This window comes from Chiloscyllium punctatum, chromosome 16 (assembly GCF_047496795.1).
Source record: "Chiloscyllium punctatum isolate Juve2018m chromosome 16, sChiPun1.3, whole genome shotgun sequence".
NCBI classification, from domain to species: Eukaryota; Metazoa; Chordata; class Chondrichthyes; order Orectolobiformes; family Hemiscylliidae; genus Chiloscyllium; species Chiloscyllium punctatum.
This window is the reverse complement of record NC_092754.1, coordinates 16196040-16214966: the sequence shown is the minus strand read 5'-3', so window position 1 is coordinate 16214966 and position 18927 is coordinate 16196040. Positions and strand designations below refer to the sequence as shown.

Below are 18927 nucleotides of genomic sequence, written 5' to 3'. Positions count from 1 at the left end.
CCAGCATCTTTCGGCAGGATAAGATTTTTATTGTAACCTGTTCCAAATGTGGAGCTGATAACAGTTCACGATGTTAAGTAACACAATTTGAGGATTAAAAATGAAACAGAGGAATGGCAGACAAGGAATGTGAATTAACGTTAAACAGCAAACAGGGAGAATGAATGATTAGATTAAAAGAGAAAATAAAAGAAAGTATGAACAAATATGAAGCATCCAATCTTTCAAACCTCGAACAGCAAATGACTAGTTTCAGGAATGGAGACAATAAAAAAACTGCCGATGCTGGAATCCAAATTAGACAGGCAGGAGGCTGGAAGGACACAGCAAGGCAGGCAGCATCAGGAGGGACAGGCAGGAGGCTGGGAGAACACAGCAAGGCAGGCAGCATCAGGAGGGACAGGCAGGAGGCTGGCAGAACACAGCAAGGCAGGCAGCATCAGGAGGGACAGCCAGGAGGCTGGGAGAACACAGCAAGGCAGGCAGCATCAGGAGGGACAGGCAGCAGGCTGGGAGAACACAGCAAGGCAGGCAGCATCAGGAGGGACAGGCAGGAGGCTGGAAGGACATAGCAAGGCAGGCAGCATCAGGAGGGACAGGCAGGAGGCTGGAAGGACACAGCAAGGCAGGCAGCATCAGGAGGGACAGGCAGAAGGCTGGAAGGACACAGCAAGGCAGGCAGCATCAGGAGGGACAGGCAGGAGGCTGGAAGGACATAGCAAGGCAGGCAGCATCAGGAGGGACAGGCAGGAGGCTGGGAGAACACAGCAAGGCAGGCAGCATCAGGAGGTGGAGAAGGTGACATTTTGGGTATAACCCTTCTTCAGGACTGGGGGTGGGTGTAGGGGGAGCTGCAGATAAAGGGGGAGGGTGGGTGTAGTGGGGATGGGTGAAGACAGGTCGAGGGTACGAACTGGTTAGTCAATGGGAGGAATGATCCGATTGGTGGCAGGGAGCAGTGGAAGGGATGGGGTGGAGCTTTCTGACTTGACCATCTTGACCCTCCCAGTCACCGCCCATTTTAATTCCGCTAACCACTCCCTTCCAACATGACCATCCTCGGCCTCCTCGACTGCCAGAATTAACCACACCGTAAAATGGAGGAACTACATCTCCTCTTCCACCTGGGCAGCCTACAGCTTGGAGGACTCAACATTGAGCTCTCCAATTTCAAATACCCTCCCTTCCCATCCCCTGACTCCCTGCCAAGCCCCTCCCCATCCCTTCCACTGCTCCCTGCCACCAACCGGATTCATTCCCCCCATTGACCAACCAGGTTGTACCCTCGACCTGTCTTCACCTATCCCCACTTCACTACGCTGCCCCCACCACCCCCTTTATCTGCAGCTCCCCCCCTCCCCCCCCACCCAACCCCAGTCCTGAAGAAGGGTTACACCTAATATGTTGACTTCTCTAACTTTTGATGCTGCCTGGCTTGCTGTGTTCTTCCAGTCTCCGACCAGTCTACTTTAGTTTCAGGAATGGGCCTTACCAGTTTAATTCTTTTCCTTTTTCTAGACCAGAGGGATTGATTGGACGTCATAAATAATTGTCACATTGTTAAAAGAGTACTTACACTATTCATTATAGTCCCCTAATTTCGACAGTAAGTTCTTAAAAATAACAGGGGGGGGGGGAAGATCAGGCTGCTCTTTGTGTGGAGTAAGCATCAGAATGGAATAAACTGACCAGCAGATTCTAGGGTGCACAACTCATTGTGTTTGTTTCCCCTCCCCCACCCCCCACTCGCCACGTACTGACTGATCTTTGCATAAATAACACATTGTGCTGCCAAGAGAGCTTTATCTTTCTGAAAAGATTCAACCCACAGTATCATAGAACAAACTAGATGGTACTTGAGGAGAGTCATGGAGTCATTTATGGTGCAGGAAGTGGTCATTCAGTCCGTCAAGTCTACACTGTCCCTGTAGAGCAACTCAGTCAGTCCCACATGCCATCTTGATCCCAATAGCTAAGCAAGTGGCATGGTGGCTCAATGGTTTGCATTAATGCCTCACAGTGCCAGGGACCTGGGTTCAATTCCTACCTCAGGCAACTGTCTGTGTTGAGTCTGCACGTTTTCCCCATGTTTGTGTAGGTTTCCTCCCACAATCCAAAGTTGTGTAGGTCAGGTGAATTGGCCATGCTAAATTGCCCATAGTGTTAGGGGCATTAGTCAGGGGTAAATATAGGGTAGGGGAATCCGTCTGGACGGGTTACTCTTCAGAGGATTGGTGTGAACTGGTTGGGCTGTAAAGCCTGTTTCTATACTGTAGGGAATCTAATCAAGTTTATGCCCATCCAATTTCCTTTTGAAATGATTGATTTTCTCCACTTCCATCACTCCTTATGGGTGGTGAGATGTGGGTCACTATCATTTACTGTGTCAGAAGGTTCTTCCTCACAATCTCCTGCATCTCTTACCCCCCAAATTTTAAATTTGTCCCCCAGTGCCTATACCGTCAGCTCATGGGGACAGTTTTCTTATCTAAGCCTGTCACGATCTTAGTGTGCCTCGATCAAATCTACCTTTAATCTCCTTTACTCAAGGAGAACAACGCCTACCCTTCCAACCTGAGCTTGTAACTAAACGAACCCTGCCCACCCCAGAACTATTTTGGTAAATCTCCTTTGCACAGTCTCCCGGACCTTCGCATCTTTTCTAAAAGGTGCTGCCCTGAACTGGATGCAGTGTTCTAGCTGGGGCTATATAACTACATAATGATTCAGCAGAACCTCCCTGCTTTTGTACTCAATGACTCTACTTATGAAACCCAAGGTCGCATATGCTTTGCAAAACACACTCTCACTGTGTCCTGATATGTGCATCCCAAGGTCCCTCTGTCCGTGCACACTCTTTCAAGACCATGCCATTAAATCTGTATTGCCTCTCCCTACCATTTATAGAGTCATAGAGTCATAGATTCTGCCAAATTATATCACTTCAGACCTCTCAATATTCAAAATTCCACCTGACTCTAGTGCGTGTAAATGTTGATATCGTTCTGCTGCAACCCATCCCTGAATGGTAAGGGCGTCAATTCACTTCAGAAGTCATTCATGCTGTCTAATGCTGCCTTTTCAGCAGGTGAAGGTGAAGAACCAGAGAGAGATTCGTTTGGTCAATCCCCAAGCGGTGGTGACATTGAACATCATTGTCTTATGGGTGCTGCCCCTCAGAGGGCACTGAACCGGTGCCAACCCAGTTTCTGCCTATGGTTGACTCCACACGTGTCACCTTGGGTTTTGATTGGAATGACATTGTGGTGACTTTGTGAAGCGCTCTGGTGGGAGGACATTGCCGGTTGCTATTTGATCTTTAAAATGGATTCGACTTCCTGCTTACTTGTTTTGCAATCATTTTACACCCTCTTCCCGATTGGAATAACAGATTTAAATGGAAGATGGCGCCACTGGAGTAGGACACCACTGGACAGATCCCCCAATTAATGTTAACTGGCAAACTTTCCAGTTTACTTCAGGTGGAGGGGAGGGAGAAAAGTTGAAATTGTTACTACCCCGATGGGAGCTGACCCTTTCTGACATTTTCTTGGTAGCTGTGTTCATTGTGCCACTGGGGGTGGGTGGGGGGCGGGGGGGGGGGGAGGGGGTCATTGTTTGTTCCAAACAAGTAGATCCATCAAAATGCGATCACCATGGTAACAGGTGAAGCTTCTCTGAGCTTGCCTAACATTATTGCATCATTGCTTCCTGGCCCTTGGAGCAAATTACTTGAAGGAAAAGTGCAAACTTAACAGAGAACACAACATACTATTGCAACACAAAAACATCGTGTGCTTGTTTACCCGACACTCTTGGAGGCTTTCCAACGTTTGTCAGAATAGCCACAGTGCCTGCAAGACAGAGTTCATTTCTGCACTCAATCCTGTCCTGCCTTTGTGGTTTACTTATTGTTTATCATTGGCTCTAATTTATATTGTATTGATTGGATGGCATTTGTCTTGTGAACAATTTCTTCACAAAATGCCACACAAGTTAGCATTATTTTATATTTATTGCTGAAAGATTTAATGAATTCTGCAATGTCAGATTATTGTTCGTCTGGAGAGGTAGCTTGATCAATTTTAGCCAAATGGTTAAGGGAAACGTGCTCAACAGTGGTTAGTGACGTATTTTCCCATCACTGTGTCTATCTATAGCGACTCAATGTTAGTGCGCAATGTAAGATTGCTGTGGTTTAGACCATGAAAGTTCCAGCGACATCACTGCCTGACCAATAAGGTCACTCAAAAAGTTATCAGGGAGACTCAAATCCCCACCTAGATGTTCACATCTTGGCCTAAAAAGGCCTTGTTTAAAGGAAGTGAGAATCATAAGTGGCCTCTTGACCAATTTAGTATTTGATCAGGGCCAAAGTTTTACCATGCTGCACTTTGTCAAGATGCACTACAACTTCATAATGAACATGTATGCATGCCCCCAAACAATGGTGCATGCACACACAACCATGCATACAGACATGCACACTAAAACTTAGATTGTGCTGATGAAAAACTTCTTTGATGAAGGGTTTTTGCCCGAAACATCAATTTTCCTGCTCATCGGATGCTGCCTGACCTGCTGTGCTTTTCCAGCACCACTCTAATCTGGACTCTGATCTCTAACATCTGCAGTCCTCACTTTTGCCTTCTTTTATACAATGTCAATCTTTACATTTTCACCCTCATTATTTAAGTGGAACACCTTGAGTGATACAAGATTTGCATAACTCTTTAGACCAGCTTGGGAATTGGTGAATAATTGTTCAGGATTTACATAACAATTTCACTTTAGTAAAGTATCCGCAACACAGGAATTTTCAGACTGACGTCTCCTGTGTACACAGCATGATAAAAGCATTGACATTTGTTTGGTGCCCAGAGAATCTCTTAACCAGTTGACCTTTAGAATAATAGCAACTATTGCAATTAGTGAGATATCAATGTACACATATACTTTGAACATACAGTCCTAACAGTTTTCATTGAAAATGTTACTCGTAACAAGGTGCAATAATCAAAAAACAAGTTATTTAAACCAGAAAATTTTGATGTATAATGTTAAAACAAGCCAAAATTGAGTTTTATTAAAGATGTCCCAAGTATACAACACAGGAGGAAGGCCTCTTGTGTTGCAGTGGTAGAACCAGAACTCTGAACTAGAAGCTTGGGTTCAACTCCCAATGCCGCTCCAGATGGCGGTGATAATATCTCTGGACTAATTGATTTAAACCTAATGACAGCACAGGAGAAGGCCATTTGTGCCATCCAATCTGTGACAATGGAAATACAGATATTCAAGAAAGATGCTAATGAGCAACGTTGGGCCATTTAGACACAACAGTATGAATACTGCATCATAGAATGGGCACTGTTGATATGTTTTTGAAAATGACAAATGTTTGAAGTACAGATGAATTTTGATTATCAAGCTGAGGATCGTCAGTGAAAGGCAATGGAGTGGTGTGCTGCTCTGTACCTGTTGTGAATATTAAGCATACTCATGTTAGGTATAGAGACTTCATTGCAAAACAAATCTTGTTGGCAAATTGACTGGCACGTCTCTCTGCAGTGCAATGGTGATTACAGTATGTCCTTGCTTCAAGCTGTCCTACTTAATGTCATTTTGCTTTGGCATCATTTTATCTTTAAGGCCTGGTTCCCTGAAAATGTTGACACTTCTGGTTTATTGCGTTCTATGCCTCTCTACTCCCAACCCACCACACACATCACCACCAGCCTTGCCTACCAGAGTCACCTATCACCTGCCCTTTCCTCGTTTCCCTCAGTCATTGCCTCACCCTGCCCTTCCCCTTGCTTGGCCTTGCCCGGGCTTGCCAACTTCTAACCTTACCTTCGACCACTCCCTACACCACTGAAACCATTTCCTTCTCTTTACTGGTGCTCTGAACTCATACTGAAGGGCCTCTGTCTGGTGGCAGAAATGCAGCTCCCTGCAGTGACTAATTCCTGCCACCAGGTGGAACCTAGTCAACCTAAAAATAAAACGGAGTATATTTTTAGAAAATATTTCTTAAAATATTGTATCACATTAAGGGTATATTGAATTGTATTCCTTTTACAACTAATGATGTATTTTGTTTTGCAGTTTGGAATGTATAGTTCTAGTTGTGCATGTTCTGATACATTTATTCAACTTGCACATTCTTAAAGGCAAACAAATGTCTGACGGAACCTAATTCTGACTTCTTTATTGATTTCTATAAGAAGCTATGATTCACTTAAAGTTGTTGTATTATTACAAGGATTTTCAGGATCAGAACAACAACTTTAAGTGAGGATTCCATTCGCCGTAAAGCACTTTGGGATATCCTGAGTTTGTGAAAGTTGCTGCATCATTACAAGTAAGTTTTCTTTTTCTCATATGGGAATCTGGTTTGAAATGCTATTGTGTCACAAGACTATTAATTGATTCACCTGTTACCAATGAGAGTCAGTTCAGATTTCTACCGATCCCAAGGAGTGGGGTATAATGAATGAGCACGAACAGGTGAGTGCAAAACAGTAGCTCCTTCCAGTTTCTCATGCAATTCTCTTTCCTGCAGACTTAAATTGAAAAAAAATACTGGAGGAAACAGCAAAATGGCTGTTGATTCCTGACTGACTGCAACTGCCTAAAGTGAGATTTCAAACACTGTAGCTTTAAACCTTTTTTGAAGAAGTAACAAAGAGGATTGATGAGGGCAGAACAGTAGATGTGATCTAATCAGTAAGGCATCGTCAAGGTTCCCCATGGGAGACTATTGAGCAAGGTTAGATCTCCTGGAATACTGGGAGAACTAGCCATTTGGATACAGAACTGGCTCGAAAGTAGAAGACAAAGGGTGGTGGCGGAGGGTTGTTGTTCAGACTGGATGCCTGTGACTAAGGGGCAACTTTCTCACACAGAGGGTGGTACGTGTATGGAATGAGCTGCCAGAGGAAATGGTGGAGGCTGGTACAATTTCAACATTTAAATGACATCTGCATGGGTATATGAATAGGAAGGGTTTAGAGGGATATGGGCCAAGTGCAGGCAAACAGGACTAGATTAGGTTGGGATATTTGGTTGGCATGGATGAGTTGGACCGAAGGGTCTGTTTCTGTGCTGTACATGTCTGGGAGAAAGAACTGCAGTGAGGGAGTTGTCCTATGAGGAGCGAAAGTGTAGAAGACTGAGAAGCGATCACATTGAAACACCGAAGTCTTGGAAGGTTCACCAGGGTACAGCTGAGAGGTTTGCTCTTTTGGCTTCAGAGTATGGAATTAGGATGAGGGTTTTGGACATTTTGAGCTGACACAAAGAGAACTTTCTCCACTCAGGTTGCGAATCTATGGAATACTCTTTCCCAGAGAGCTTATCAAAGAATCTCTACAGTGTGGAAGCATGTCAATTGGGCCATCGAGCCCATCGAAGCATAATCCCCCAGATCTACCTGTTTACCCTATCCCTGTAACCCTGCATTTCCAATGGCTAATCCAGCTAATCTACACATCCCTGGACACTGCAGGCAAGTTAACATTGACAATCCACTTAGTCTTCCCATCTTTTGGTTTGAGGGAGGAATCCGGACCATCTGGAGGAAACCCACACACACACAGGGCGAATGTGCAAACTCAACACAGACAGTTGCCCGAGGGTGGAATTGAACCTGGGCCCGTGATGCTGTGAGGCAACAGTGATTACCACTGAGCCACTGCGCCACCCCAGAGCATGGAACGTAGTTGGCAGAATTCAATCATGCACGGATTTCTAAACCATTGCCTTAACTACTCGATCACAATGCTGTTAATGCTTAGCCAATGAATATATCCAGAGCTGGGATGGATACATTTTTGAGCACTAAGGGAATCAAGGATTGCACAGGAATATGGAGATAATGTAAAATATCAGCCATGATCAAACAGAATGATGGTACAAATTCAAGGGGCCAAATGATCTATTCCTGTTCCTATTTCCCATGATTATGTTATTTTATGACCTCAGGAAATCCCAAAGAACATTCCAGTCAATAGACTATTTCTTTAAAGTGTAGTCACTATTGTAGTGTAGGAGATGAGGCAGCCAATTTGCAAACACAAGATCTTACAGACTATGACACAATAATGACCAGACAATTTGATTTAGTGAAGTTGATTGAGGGATAAAGTATTATCAATGAAGTGAGGGAAAACTCCACTGATCATCTTCAGAATAATGGTGCGGAATCTTTTGCATTTATTTGAGAACTCAGTCAGAGGCTTGATTCAATATCCAGCCATAAGTTGGCATCTCTGACAAGGTAGCATACCCTCGGTACTCTGTTGGCCTGGATTACGTGCTTAAGTCTTTGGAGTGGAACTTGGACTCCACAATCTGCTGATTCAGAGATAAGAATGCTATCCACTGGGTCAGATTGAGAAAGACCACTGGGTCCCTTAACATTTCCCTTATAGTGTATATGTTTTAAAATTCTATTACAATTAGCAATTAAGTGCTCATGCTTCAAGAATAAAGCCATCCTAATTAATCCTTGGGTGCAGAAGGTGTTTCTCTTTCTTTCTCTCCTGTTGGCCTGCTCTTTAAGGGGCTTTTATAAGTCTGTAAATGTTATTGACAAATGTGATAGAGGCAGCTCCTACCTCCCACTATCGCCTCCCCCCTCCCCCACCCCCTTGACTCCATCATCCTGGGCCAGGACTGGGACATCTTTGTCCAAATCAGATTCGAAGCCAAGTGCTTATCATTCACTTCGGTAACAGGTTCAATGAAGCAAGAAGGAAAATCCAAGGGGAACAGATGATTACCTTTGAGTTGCTCTCCAAGTCAGTTGTCCACTGCAAGTGGCAGCAAGGGCAGAACATTACAAACTGTTAAACTCATCAGCAAGCAACATTTGAGCAAGGAAGCACATACAGGAGTTCAGATAAGTCACACACCAGTCTACAGAAGCACTGCTGTCAAGGTCAGATTCTCACAGCTTTTCCTTCGATATAAAACAGGAATGTAAGGGCAATTTTAACCCAACCTGTGAACTGATGGGATTGGATGAGATTAACCATTTCAGGAAATGTTGGGAACATGCAGGTTGTTACTAAACTGGAAAGGGTGCAGAAATATTTACAAGGATGTTACCGTGACTGGAGGGTTTTAGTTATAAGGAGAGGCTAAGACTTTTTTTCCCTGGAGCGTTGGCGATTGAGGGGTGACCTCTTAGGGGTTTACAAGGTCATGACAGGCATGGAAAAGGTGAATAGCAAAGGTCGTTTCCCCAGGGTAGAGGAGTTCAAATCAAAAGGGCATAGGTTTAAGGTGAGAGGGGAAAGAGTTCAAAGGGACCTGAGGGGCAATGTTTTCACGCAGAAGGTGGTGCGAGTATGGAACGAGCCACCAGAGGAAGTGGTAGTGGGCGGGTACAGTTAAAAAACACTTGGAAAGGTACATGATCAGGGAAGGTTTAGAGGCATATGGGCCAAATGCAGGCAAATGGGACTAGTTTAGTTTGGAAAACTGATTGGCATGAACAAGTTAGACTGAAGCATCTGTTTCCATGCTGTATGACGCAATGATTCTGTGAATTGTGGGCCATTTTGATCTCCATATTTAAAAAAAGGAGCTACTTCTTTTGGAGGCAGTTCTGCAAAAGACTCACTAGGTTGGTTCCCGGGATGAGAAGGTTGTCCGTGATGAAAGATTTCGTAAATTAGACAGATAAACTCTCGAGTTGAAAAGAATAGGAGGTGACGTATTGAAACAAAAGATAATAAAATGGCTTGACAGGGTGGACACTGAAACATCGTTTCCCTGGCTGGGTTGTTAACAACATGAGAAGCACTTGCTCAGGAGGTACCGGTGTTGGACAGGGGTGGACAAAGTTAAAAATCACACAACACCAGGTTACAGCCCAACAGGTTTATTTGGAAGTACAAGCTTTTGGAGTGCCGTTCCTTCATCAGGTGAAGTGGAGGCAAGCGCACAGGTACAGAACTTATAAGCGGAGAAACAACGGCGAGATAATTCCAGGCAATTATGAGTGCCAAAAGACTTTGTACTTATCTTTTGACAATGTTAATTGCCTGGAACCATCCTGCCACCATCTCTCCACCCATAAATTCATGCCTGACAAAGGAGCAACACTCCGAAAGCCTATGATTTTGAATAGACATACTGGAATACAACTTGGTGTCGTGTGACTTCTGACTGAGATCAGGAGAACTTTCTCCACACGGAATTATGAATCTTTGGAATTGTCCACTCCAGAAGTTAGTAAATGTTCCAATCATTGAGTATGTTCAGCACTGACAGAGAGATATTTGATGGGAAGGTGGATTTGAGATGATCAAATTGAATGATGGGGCAGGCTCGAGATGCCATTGGGTGGGGATCCAAGTGATGACAGTGAAATACAGCCTGGAGATAAAATCACATCAAATCCCCTTGATCTTAACATTAGGGTTCAGCACATCACCAAGTCATTCATTTCCACATTTCAGCCAAAGGTATTTGGTGGTGTCAGTGAAGAAGAAAGGAGGAAGCTCAATTGTTTAAAAATGTAGGAACTTATTTGTTAAACCTGGATCTCATATATTTATCGAAACTGCTCTGGTTCCTGGTCTGGTTTAGCTTTCTCTCCTTTACCCTCCGTTTTGAATTAATAGTCTGATCACATTTAAGCATCTTTTTCCTTTCAATCCAATCTTGAATGTTTCTAATTCTACCACAAGTCCTGGAGGTGAGCTCCATGGCCTCACAACTCTCCCTGAGTGAAGCTGTTTTTCCTCCCATTGTTCTAGATCCTTCACGTTCCCTCTAATGTCAATGGGCCCTCTCACTTGACTGTTCAATTGGAAATCATCCACTTAGACCGGGCCTGTATACCACCTTTTGACAATTGTTGATGGGATGAAAGTTGGGTTAGGTTTAGTGAACTATGAGTCCAGGGTTGCATCATATTGCAAGCATGATTGCACCTAAGACTAATTTATAAATCCTGACTACTAGCTGAGATTGGTTATGTCAGCAGGGGTCAAACCTTGTTGGTCTGTACAGTACCCTGCTTATCTCCATCTACATTTGGTTAAATTAGCAAGCACTGCAATGCTTTTCCACTTTGGAGACACTAGGAGATTAAGGATCTTAACACTTTAGAGAAATTCAGACAGAATGTAAATTGGAGATGTGACCATCTGGTTATGAGGAGACCATTTAGATCTCCACCCACCAAAACCTCAGGCTATTTAAATCCATACACCCATCACAAAGTTTCATTATTTAGCTGGTGTGAATCATTTGAAAACATATTTTAAGGGAAAAGAAAGATAATAACTCTTTGCAATTCTGGGTGGGCAGGTAGCGCATGAGAAACTGGGAAAAAAACAACCGGAACTTAAGATTTCACTTCCACATTGTGTAAGCTTTCTCAAGAGGTAACAGAATACAAAATCGGAAGTAGTTGCGGTATTCTGGCTCGGTGAGTGGATTTAGGGTTTGGCTGGACATGGGTGACACTGGCCAGAGGAACTGGATCATCTACAAAGCAAAAGACGGGTCAACAAAATGGTCCGTTCAGGTCTTACCAGTGGAAAAGATTGGAGACTTGCTTCGGATTTCCTCCATCTTTTGTACAAACAAAGAGTTCATTTCACGTTGTAGAGTGCCCGGACACCTCTGAGGGTTCTGTGCCAAGTGGTACGAGTGCTCCAGACCGCCCACACCCTCCAGGCTTTGAGACTCGGGTGAGTCACAGCCCTTGCTGGTGACCTCCAATTGGTCGACCTCTCCGCTGCTGCAGCCGACACCGTGGACAAGCTGGCATCGCCACCTCTGCTTGGGTTGGCATTGGACCGCGGGAATTAACCGCTCGTGCTCGGACGAACCGTGCTGATGTGCCTGCTTAGCCGTTGCCAGGCTACCTGGCTGGTGGACATGCTCCTTCCACTTGCGTTCTAGATCTGGGCTCTCTCTAGAGCCAATGACGCATTTCATGCAATTGGTGGCCATGCCAATCCTACCGCAGCCATTTATGGCACACCTGGTAAATACGCCTTGCCTTTGCTCCTCAGGGTCCAGTATGCGCACTCGATGCGCCCGCCTTAACGGCTCGCTAAATACCACACCCGTAGTCGCACGTGGCTTCTGACCTTCCCCAGACCCCTGGCTCATCCCCTTACCTTTAAAGGCCTCTGTCTGCACTTCCCCATCGGTGCCAGCCTTGTCAGCACCTTCCAGAGCAGTCTCAGCACATCCAGCATCCTGCTCAAACCGAGGCTGGGATGTATCATCAGACTCACTCGCTCCCTCTGAACTGTAGTCTTTGGTATCTAGAACGATTTGAGGAAAGCCCTTTTTGCTCTTCGGTTGCCCTTTGGTGGGGGCACTGGCTGTCCTGCGGAGGATCTGGCTGCTAAAAGAGGGTTTGCGAGTGAGCAGTCCAGCAACATGACTGTCGAGTGAAACCTGCTTTGGATTTCTGTGGAAAAGGCCCTTTAACCCCATGACTTGCTTGATCTGTGGAAAAGAGAAATACAAACAAACAAAAGAACCATTTTAAGAATCAATCTTAATTTCAGGCTGATATAACCCCAGATATGACTTCAAACCAATTTGAACTTGGGTCCAATGTATCGTGTGGCACTGAAAGAGCCCATTTGACCCGTTCTTGGAAAGAATTATCAAAGGTGCCCCTTTTCCCCAATATCTTCCCCATCATTCTGAAAGTATATTCCCTCTTCAGGTATTTATTCCATTCCTCTTTGAAAACAATATTCCAATCTATTTCCATTGCCCGTGCATTCTAGATTATAACCCACTACGTAAAACAATTTATCCTCATGTTGCAGTCAGCTGCTCATGTGGTCCCTAAATCTGTGCCCTAATGTTTCTCTTTCCCTACTCTACCAAAACCCTGTATTATTTTGAACAGGACTATTAAATCTCCCCGGTTTCCCATGGTGCAGATCGCTTCAAAATATTGTTTCAATAATTCACATTGGGCTCAGAGTAATAGTTCCACTGGACAAGATTCTCAGGAGAACTTTTCAAAACATATCAATAGTGAGGTGTCAATATGTCTCAGTCCATGTTAATATGAGTTACTTTCATTTATTCAGATTGACTGTCACTAGCCCAGTGTCAGTGGGCACTCCCCTGGGAATTATATCTGCAGCATCCTGTGACTAACATTAATGTAATTCACTCAGCACATTGGCGCTATCAGTGAGGCATCAACTAGGCCCTGGTATAGAAAAGAAACCGCTCTACCTCCTGCCAGTTGTCCAGCAAATATATTAACTTGTTGATGCATCTAACTGGTTAAAGATACAGAATGATGCTGCTTTCTCATCCCCAACCCCAGGTTTCCTTCTTCCTGTCCTTTCCATTTGGGCTATTGTAGTCATGAAAGGACTGGGATACAGTTTCACTTGTGCTAATGATCTCAGTCAACTGGCTGCTTGTTTTGTGTAAGCTGAAACAGGTGGCAGAATACTGACAGATGAACCCAAACCTATGCTCCTTTGATGTCCAAATGTGCTCACTGTCGCTATGTAAAAGAATCCTGGCTGATTTCAGCAGATCCCATCCTAATTCAGCCGAGGGAGGCTAACTGAGGCTGAGCCCCATGCTGCTCAATGCAATGACTGTATTAATAAACTCAGCCAAGGTCTTTATATTTATCACATACAAATGATGATGGTGATTTTTTGAACCAAAGCCCAGGCTGGAAATGGTTACAATGAAGACACTAGGCACAAACAGCACAATAAATAAATTGGTGAAAGAATGAATAACAATTTTCTGTTGAATATTTAACAGGCTGTGTGTATACATCCTGCCTGGTTCAGCAGACAGAATGAGGGTAATTTAGACTGTGCGATGGCATGGAACAGGTGCCACAGTGAATCAGCAGCCTGTTTTACATTTAAGATCATATTTATTAAAGATGACTTCAAGGTGTATGAGGTTTCAGGTTCTGGCAATTCATCATTGTACAGGACCAAACATTACCCCCTGTGAATGTTGGACAAGGTATCACACACTCTCATACTCACAAAACTCACACTCACAACACACGCTAAAATACACAAACACTCGCATACACATAGAAACACACACAGAGGAGGGTGGCTAATGTTGTGCCTTTATTTAAGAAAGGCTGTAAGGAAAAGACCAATGAGTCTGATGTCAGTGGTGGGTGAGTTGTTGGAGGGTAAACTGAGAGACAGGATTTATATGCATTTGGAGAGGCATGGACTGATTAGGGATGGTCAGCATGGTTTTGTGCTTGGGAAATCGTGTCTCATAAACTTGTTTGTGATTTCTGAGGAAGTAAACAACAAGCCAGATGAGGGCAGAGCAGTGGATGTTGCCTATATGGAGTTTAGCAAGGCCTTTGACAAGTTTCGCAAGTGAACTTGTTAATAAAGATAGATGAATTAGAATTAGAATCAGTTTTATTGTAACATGGAGACCTGACCAGGTGGATACAAAATTCGTTTGATGATAGGAGACAGAGAGTGGTGGAGAGTGTGTTTCAGAGTGGAGGCCAGTGACCAGTGGTATTCCACAGGGATTGGTGCTGGGTCCACTGTAATCTGTCATTTACATGAACGATTTGGATGAGAATATAGGAGACGTGGTTATTAAGTTTGTGGGTGACGCCAAAATTGGGGGTATAGTGGCCAGTGAAGAAGGTTACCTAGGAGTACAACAGCATCCTGATCAGCTAGGCTAATAGGCTGAGGAGTAGCAGATGGAAGTATTGCATTTTGGTAAGATAAACCAAGGTGGTGCTTACACAGTTAATGGCAGGGCCTTGGGGAGTGTGGTTGAACACAGAGATCAAGTGGTTCAGCTATTTACTTCCTTGAAAGTGGCATCAAAGGCAGACAGAGTGGTAATGAAAATGCTTGGTAAGTTTGCGTTCATTGTCAGAGCACTGAGTAGAGGAGTTGGGATGTTATGTTGCAGCTATACAGGACAGTGGTAAAGCCATATTTGGAGTACTGTGTACAGTCCTGGTCGCCCTGCTATAGAAAGATCATTATTAAATTGGAAAGGGTATAGAAAAGATTTACGAGGATGTTAGTGGGACTGAAGGGTTTGGAGATAGTGAGGACTGCAGATGCTGGAAAGCCAGAATTGATAAAAAGTGGAGCTGGAAAAAACACATCGGGTCAAGCAGCATCTGAGGAGCAAGAGAGTCAACGATTTGGGGAGCACCCTTCATCAGGTTTGGGTTATAAGAGAAGATGGATAGACTGGGACTTTTATCCCTGGAGTATATGAAGTTGAGGGGTGATCTTATAGATCTTTATAAAGTCATGAGAGGCATAAATAAGGTGAACAGCAAAGGTCTTTTCCACAGGACATGGGAGTTCGAGGGCATAGGTTTAGGGGGAAAGATTTAAAAGTGACCTGAAGGGCAACCTTTTCACAAAGAATGTGGTGCATGTATGGAATGAGCTTCCAGAGGAAGTAGATGCAGGTACAATTACAGCATTTAAAAGACATTTGGACAGGTACTTGAATAGGAATGACTTAGAAGGATATGGGCCAAATGCCGGCAAATGGAATTAATTTAGTATGAGAAGCCTGGTTGGCATGGACAGTTTGAACTGAAGGGTCTGATTCCGTGCTGTGTGATTTGTGCAACAACAGTGTTCAATTGTCACTTTATAATTCCATAACGTTGTCAACTTGAAGTTGTTTGTTTAAGACCTCAACCTGTTTGTTAGCAGAGTTGTCACAAGGGTTTCAACAAAGGGAACAGTGTGTGTGTGAAACAGTTGAACTGTGCCCACTCGTACTGTGAAAATGCTCAGCAGTCCAATTAAAGAGTCTGTCATTGCAAACCTGGCTCGTGTCAGGAATGTTATCTATCTCTGAAGTCGATTTTCTGTGGGTTACAGGTTTGTCACCAGTGGGAACAGTTTGAACTGATGATGAACTAACATCATCACCTGAGGAGTATGTTATGCAACATTGATAGTATAGCTGCAGTACATTTTTCTACATGAGGGTGAAGTCACTGTTGCAGAGTTTATGATGAAGTCTAATAGGAGGTCCATTGAGCTAGCAAGAGGCCATTCCCATTGACTGGTTAGATGCCAATATTCGCAATGAGGTATAAACAAACAGGGGAAAGTTGCTGATTGTTTTACATTCATGGATGATATTAATCTTTTAAAAAATAAATGATCACAAGGTAAAAACTTAACCCTATTGTATAGCAAGATGTCAAGGACTTAGGCTAAAGGAAATATTATGAATAAATATGTTTTTGAAATTGCCAAGATTTTACAAATCTTCAAGGAAGGGATATGAAGGAAGTACAGGGAGGTGGGAGCACAACGAGAGCTAGAACCAAATCTATACACATTCCCACTGAGAGCCAAGATCATACTGCTGTTGGCTTCTACTTGACATAAGGTTTGGCTTTGCTGAGCTGTATGAATTTTTTAAAGAGAGCAGTAAATCATTTTCCTTGTTCCCCTTTGCCTCTGGCTTCTCTGAGCCATATTCTACTGCAGCCTGGAAACTGGGCACATATCCTGCAATCAGAAATCTGCTAGATCCACTCGAGAATCAATAGCAACATAAAAAACTTTCCCTTTATATAGTGTCTTGAATGCAGTAAAATGTCCCAAAGGTTTTCATAGGATCGTTAGTGAATAAAATGTAATGTCAAGCCACAGAAAAAGACAGATAGCCAAAGTCTTGGGCGGAATCAGGTTTCACAGTGTGTCTTCAAGGATGAGAGAGAGAGGTGGAGAGTGCTTAGGGTGTGTCAATGGTGGCACAGTGAAAATTGGGGATGAATAACAAGCCACATTTGGAGGGGTGCTGATATCTTGGACAGTCGTAGGGATGGAAGAGATGACAGAAGCAAGGCCATGCAGAAATTTTAAAATAAGGATATAACTTATCAAATGGAGGTATTGTTGGATCAGAGTCTCGTGGAGGTCAGAAAGCAAAGGGACGAAGTGTGATTTAGACTGAGTTAGGACACAGACAACAATATGTTAGTCAAACTCAGGGTTAAGTAGGGTTCAAGCTGGAAGGTCAGTAGGTGAACATTTGAATAACTAAGTTGATAGGTAATAGGGACATGGATAAGGGTCTCAGTCCCAAGTGGTTTCTGCTGCTAGCTGACTTTCAGGTTTGCCTTTAGGGGAGGTATCGAACTGCTTGATGTTTCATCCATGTGCCTCTGGACTGAAACAAAGAGCTTAGCCTCTGGTCAATACACACAGGTTCCACGTTATGCTCTGGAAAAAGTTAACTGTTCCAATCACCTTTACCGACTTGTTTCTTCTTTTCAATACCATTTTCGATTATCAACCTAGCCAGTCTAACCATCAATGTTGATCGAGGGTAGATGTTTCAAAATGTAAGTTTCTGACAAAATGTAGGACAATTACCGGGCCAGAATGCATTGAACCCTGCTGTTTAACTGAGCCAGACGATGACCATCCCTCTTCTAGGTTTCTGGACCAATGGGGCAGGAGTGGGTGGGATCGAGGAGTGAGTGGGATAGAGTGCCAAGTCTGTCAAAGGAGGGGTTTCGAATTAAACATACCAATGCATGGGTTACAATGGCTCATTTGCACATGAGGTTTCGAGGCAATGGAAGGGAGACCTGGTGAGGCTTATTCCTGGGCCTCTCACTCTTAGATGTTCTGCTGTGAGATCAATGAGGTGATCTTTCCAGAGGACATGCAAAAGAGGATCAATTCTCCAAACCAAAATGGCTGCAAGTGACCATGAAAATCAGCAAAACTGTGGTCCTCCAATGTAAACACACTACAAAGTACTACACTACCGAACTGGATAGGGGAGAAGCAAACCAATTTCAGGAACCAACCCCTAAACTGACTTTCTGAGCATTCTCCTGAAAACAACAACTTGCAGCTGCCCTCATTTCTCTGTCCCAGCACCTCACATTTACAAATTCAAAGCCAGCACTTACACTGACCCTCACCGTACTGCCCTCTCGCACTCATGCATTGCATTCAGCCTCTGTAATCGTCATCCTTCCCTGCTGCGCACACATACAAGCCATTTCGAACATTCATAACTTTCTGCCTTCTCTCCTCCTACACGAACACAGAGCACACAAACTAGGGCAAAGAGACAGCACCCAGGAGGGGGCAGTCTGCTGGAGTGGCAGGAGTGGCATCACCCAGGAGGGGGCAGTCTGCTGGAGTGGCAGGAGTGGCATCACCCAGGAGGGGCAGTCTGCTGGAGTGGCAAGATGAAGGCTGCAGAAAACGTTTGCATTAATGGCTCACAGGGGAAGGAGCTGGTATTTCTGGAGGCTGCTGATGTCAGCAATGACCTGACATGAAATTCTGAACTTTGTGAGGCATTAGTGATCCCACCCAGCTCCTCCCAATGTAAACCCAGATCTTCGGGTGGGGTTGGTGGGGCTTGGCTAGGACATGCCTGGCTGGAGCTAGAGCTCACTGTCCATCTCCTTTTCCATGTGGAACGTTGCTGAAGAAGGATAATCGATGCTGAGGCTTTTCCTGCTGATGTTACAGTTTGCGAGATGTGCAAGGTAGAGCAGTCTCATTTGCTCCCATTCTGTGCTTGCGGCTGGCAGCGGGGGAGCACTTGGGAAGCGAGTGAAGTGAAGCTGAAGTGATTTTGAAGAAAATGACAATCATCTGTCCTGCACTCATAACGTTGCCTGTGTCGTGCTGTGAAGATCAGTCCCTTTCATCTTGCCCAGGTCTGATGCACGGACTTGCCAGTCCTCCCCTTTCACTGAACATGTAGTTTCCAGTGTACACTGGCCTCAGTGACCCCAGTGAGTTGCTGATGGCTCAGGGAATAAGCCGTTAAACCAGAATCCTTGATTGAAACAGAGCTTCATGACCTGTTGGAATATTTAAGTGGCTTACCTCAGAGCTGAGCAGGGTTCCCCACAATGTCTTCAAACGTACC

The 18927-nt window shown here is 44.3% G+C and overlaps 1 protein-coding gene across 4 annotated transcripts in view; it reads right to left on the bottom strand.

The window, feature by feature from the left end:
* Positions 1 to 18927, bottom strand: part of plch2a (phospholipase C, eta 2a) — a 155159-nt gene that overhangs the window by 10130 nt on the left and 126102 nt on the right. For 2 of the 4 annotated variants that reach the window (XM_072586294.1, XM_072586295.1), the window contains exon 19: positions 12150 to 12486. In XM_072586294.1, the coding sequence (XP_072442395.1) occupies positions 12150 to 12486 (337 nt within the window). Of the gene's footprint in view, positions 1 to 8786; positions 8817 to 11555; positions 12487 to 18927 lie in introns of all 4 variants that reach the window. The other 2 variants (XM_072586297.1, XM_072586296.1) reach the window with 2 other exon arrangements.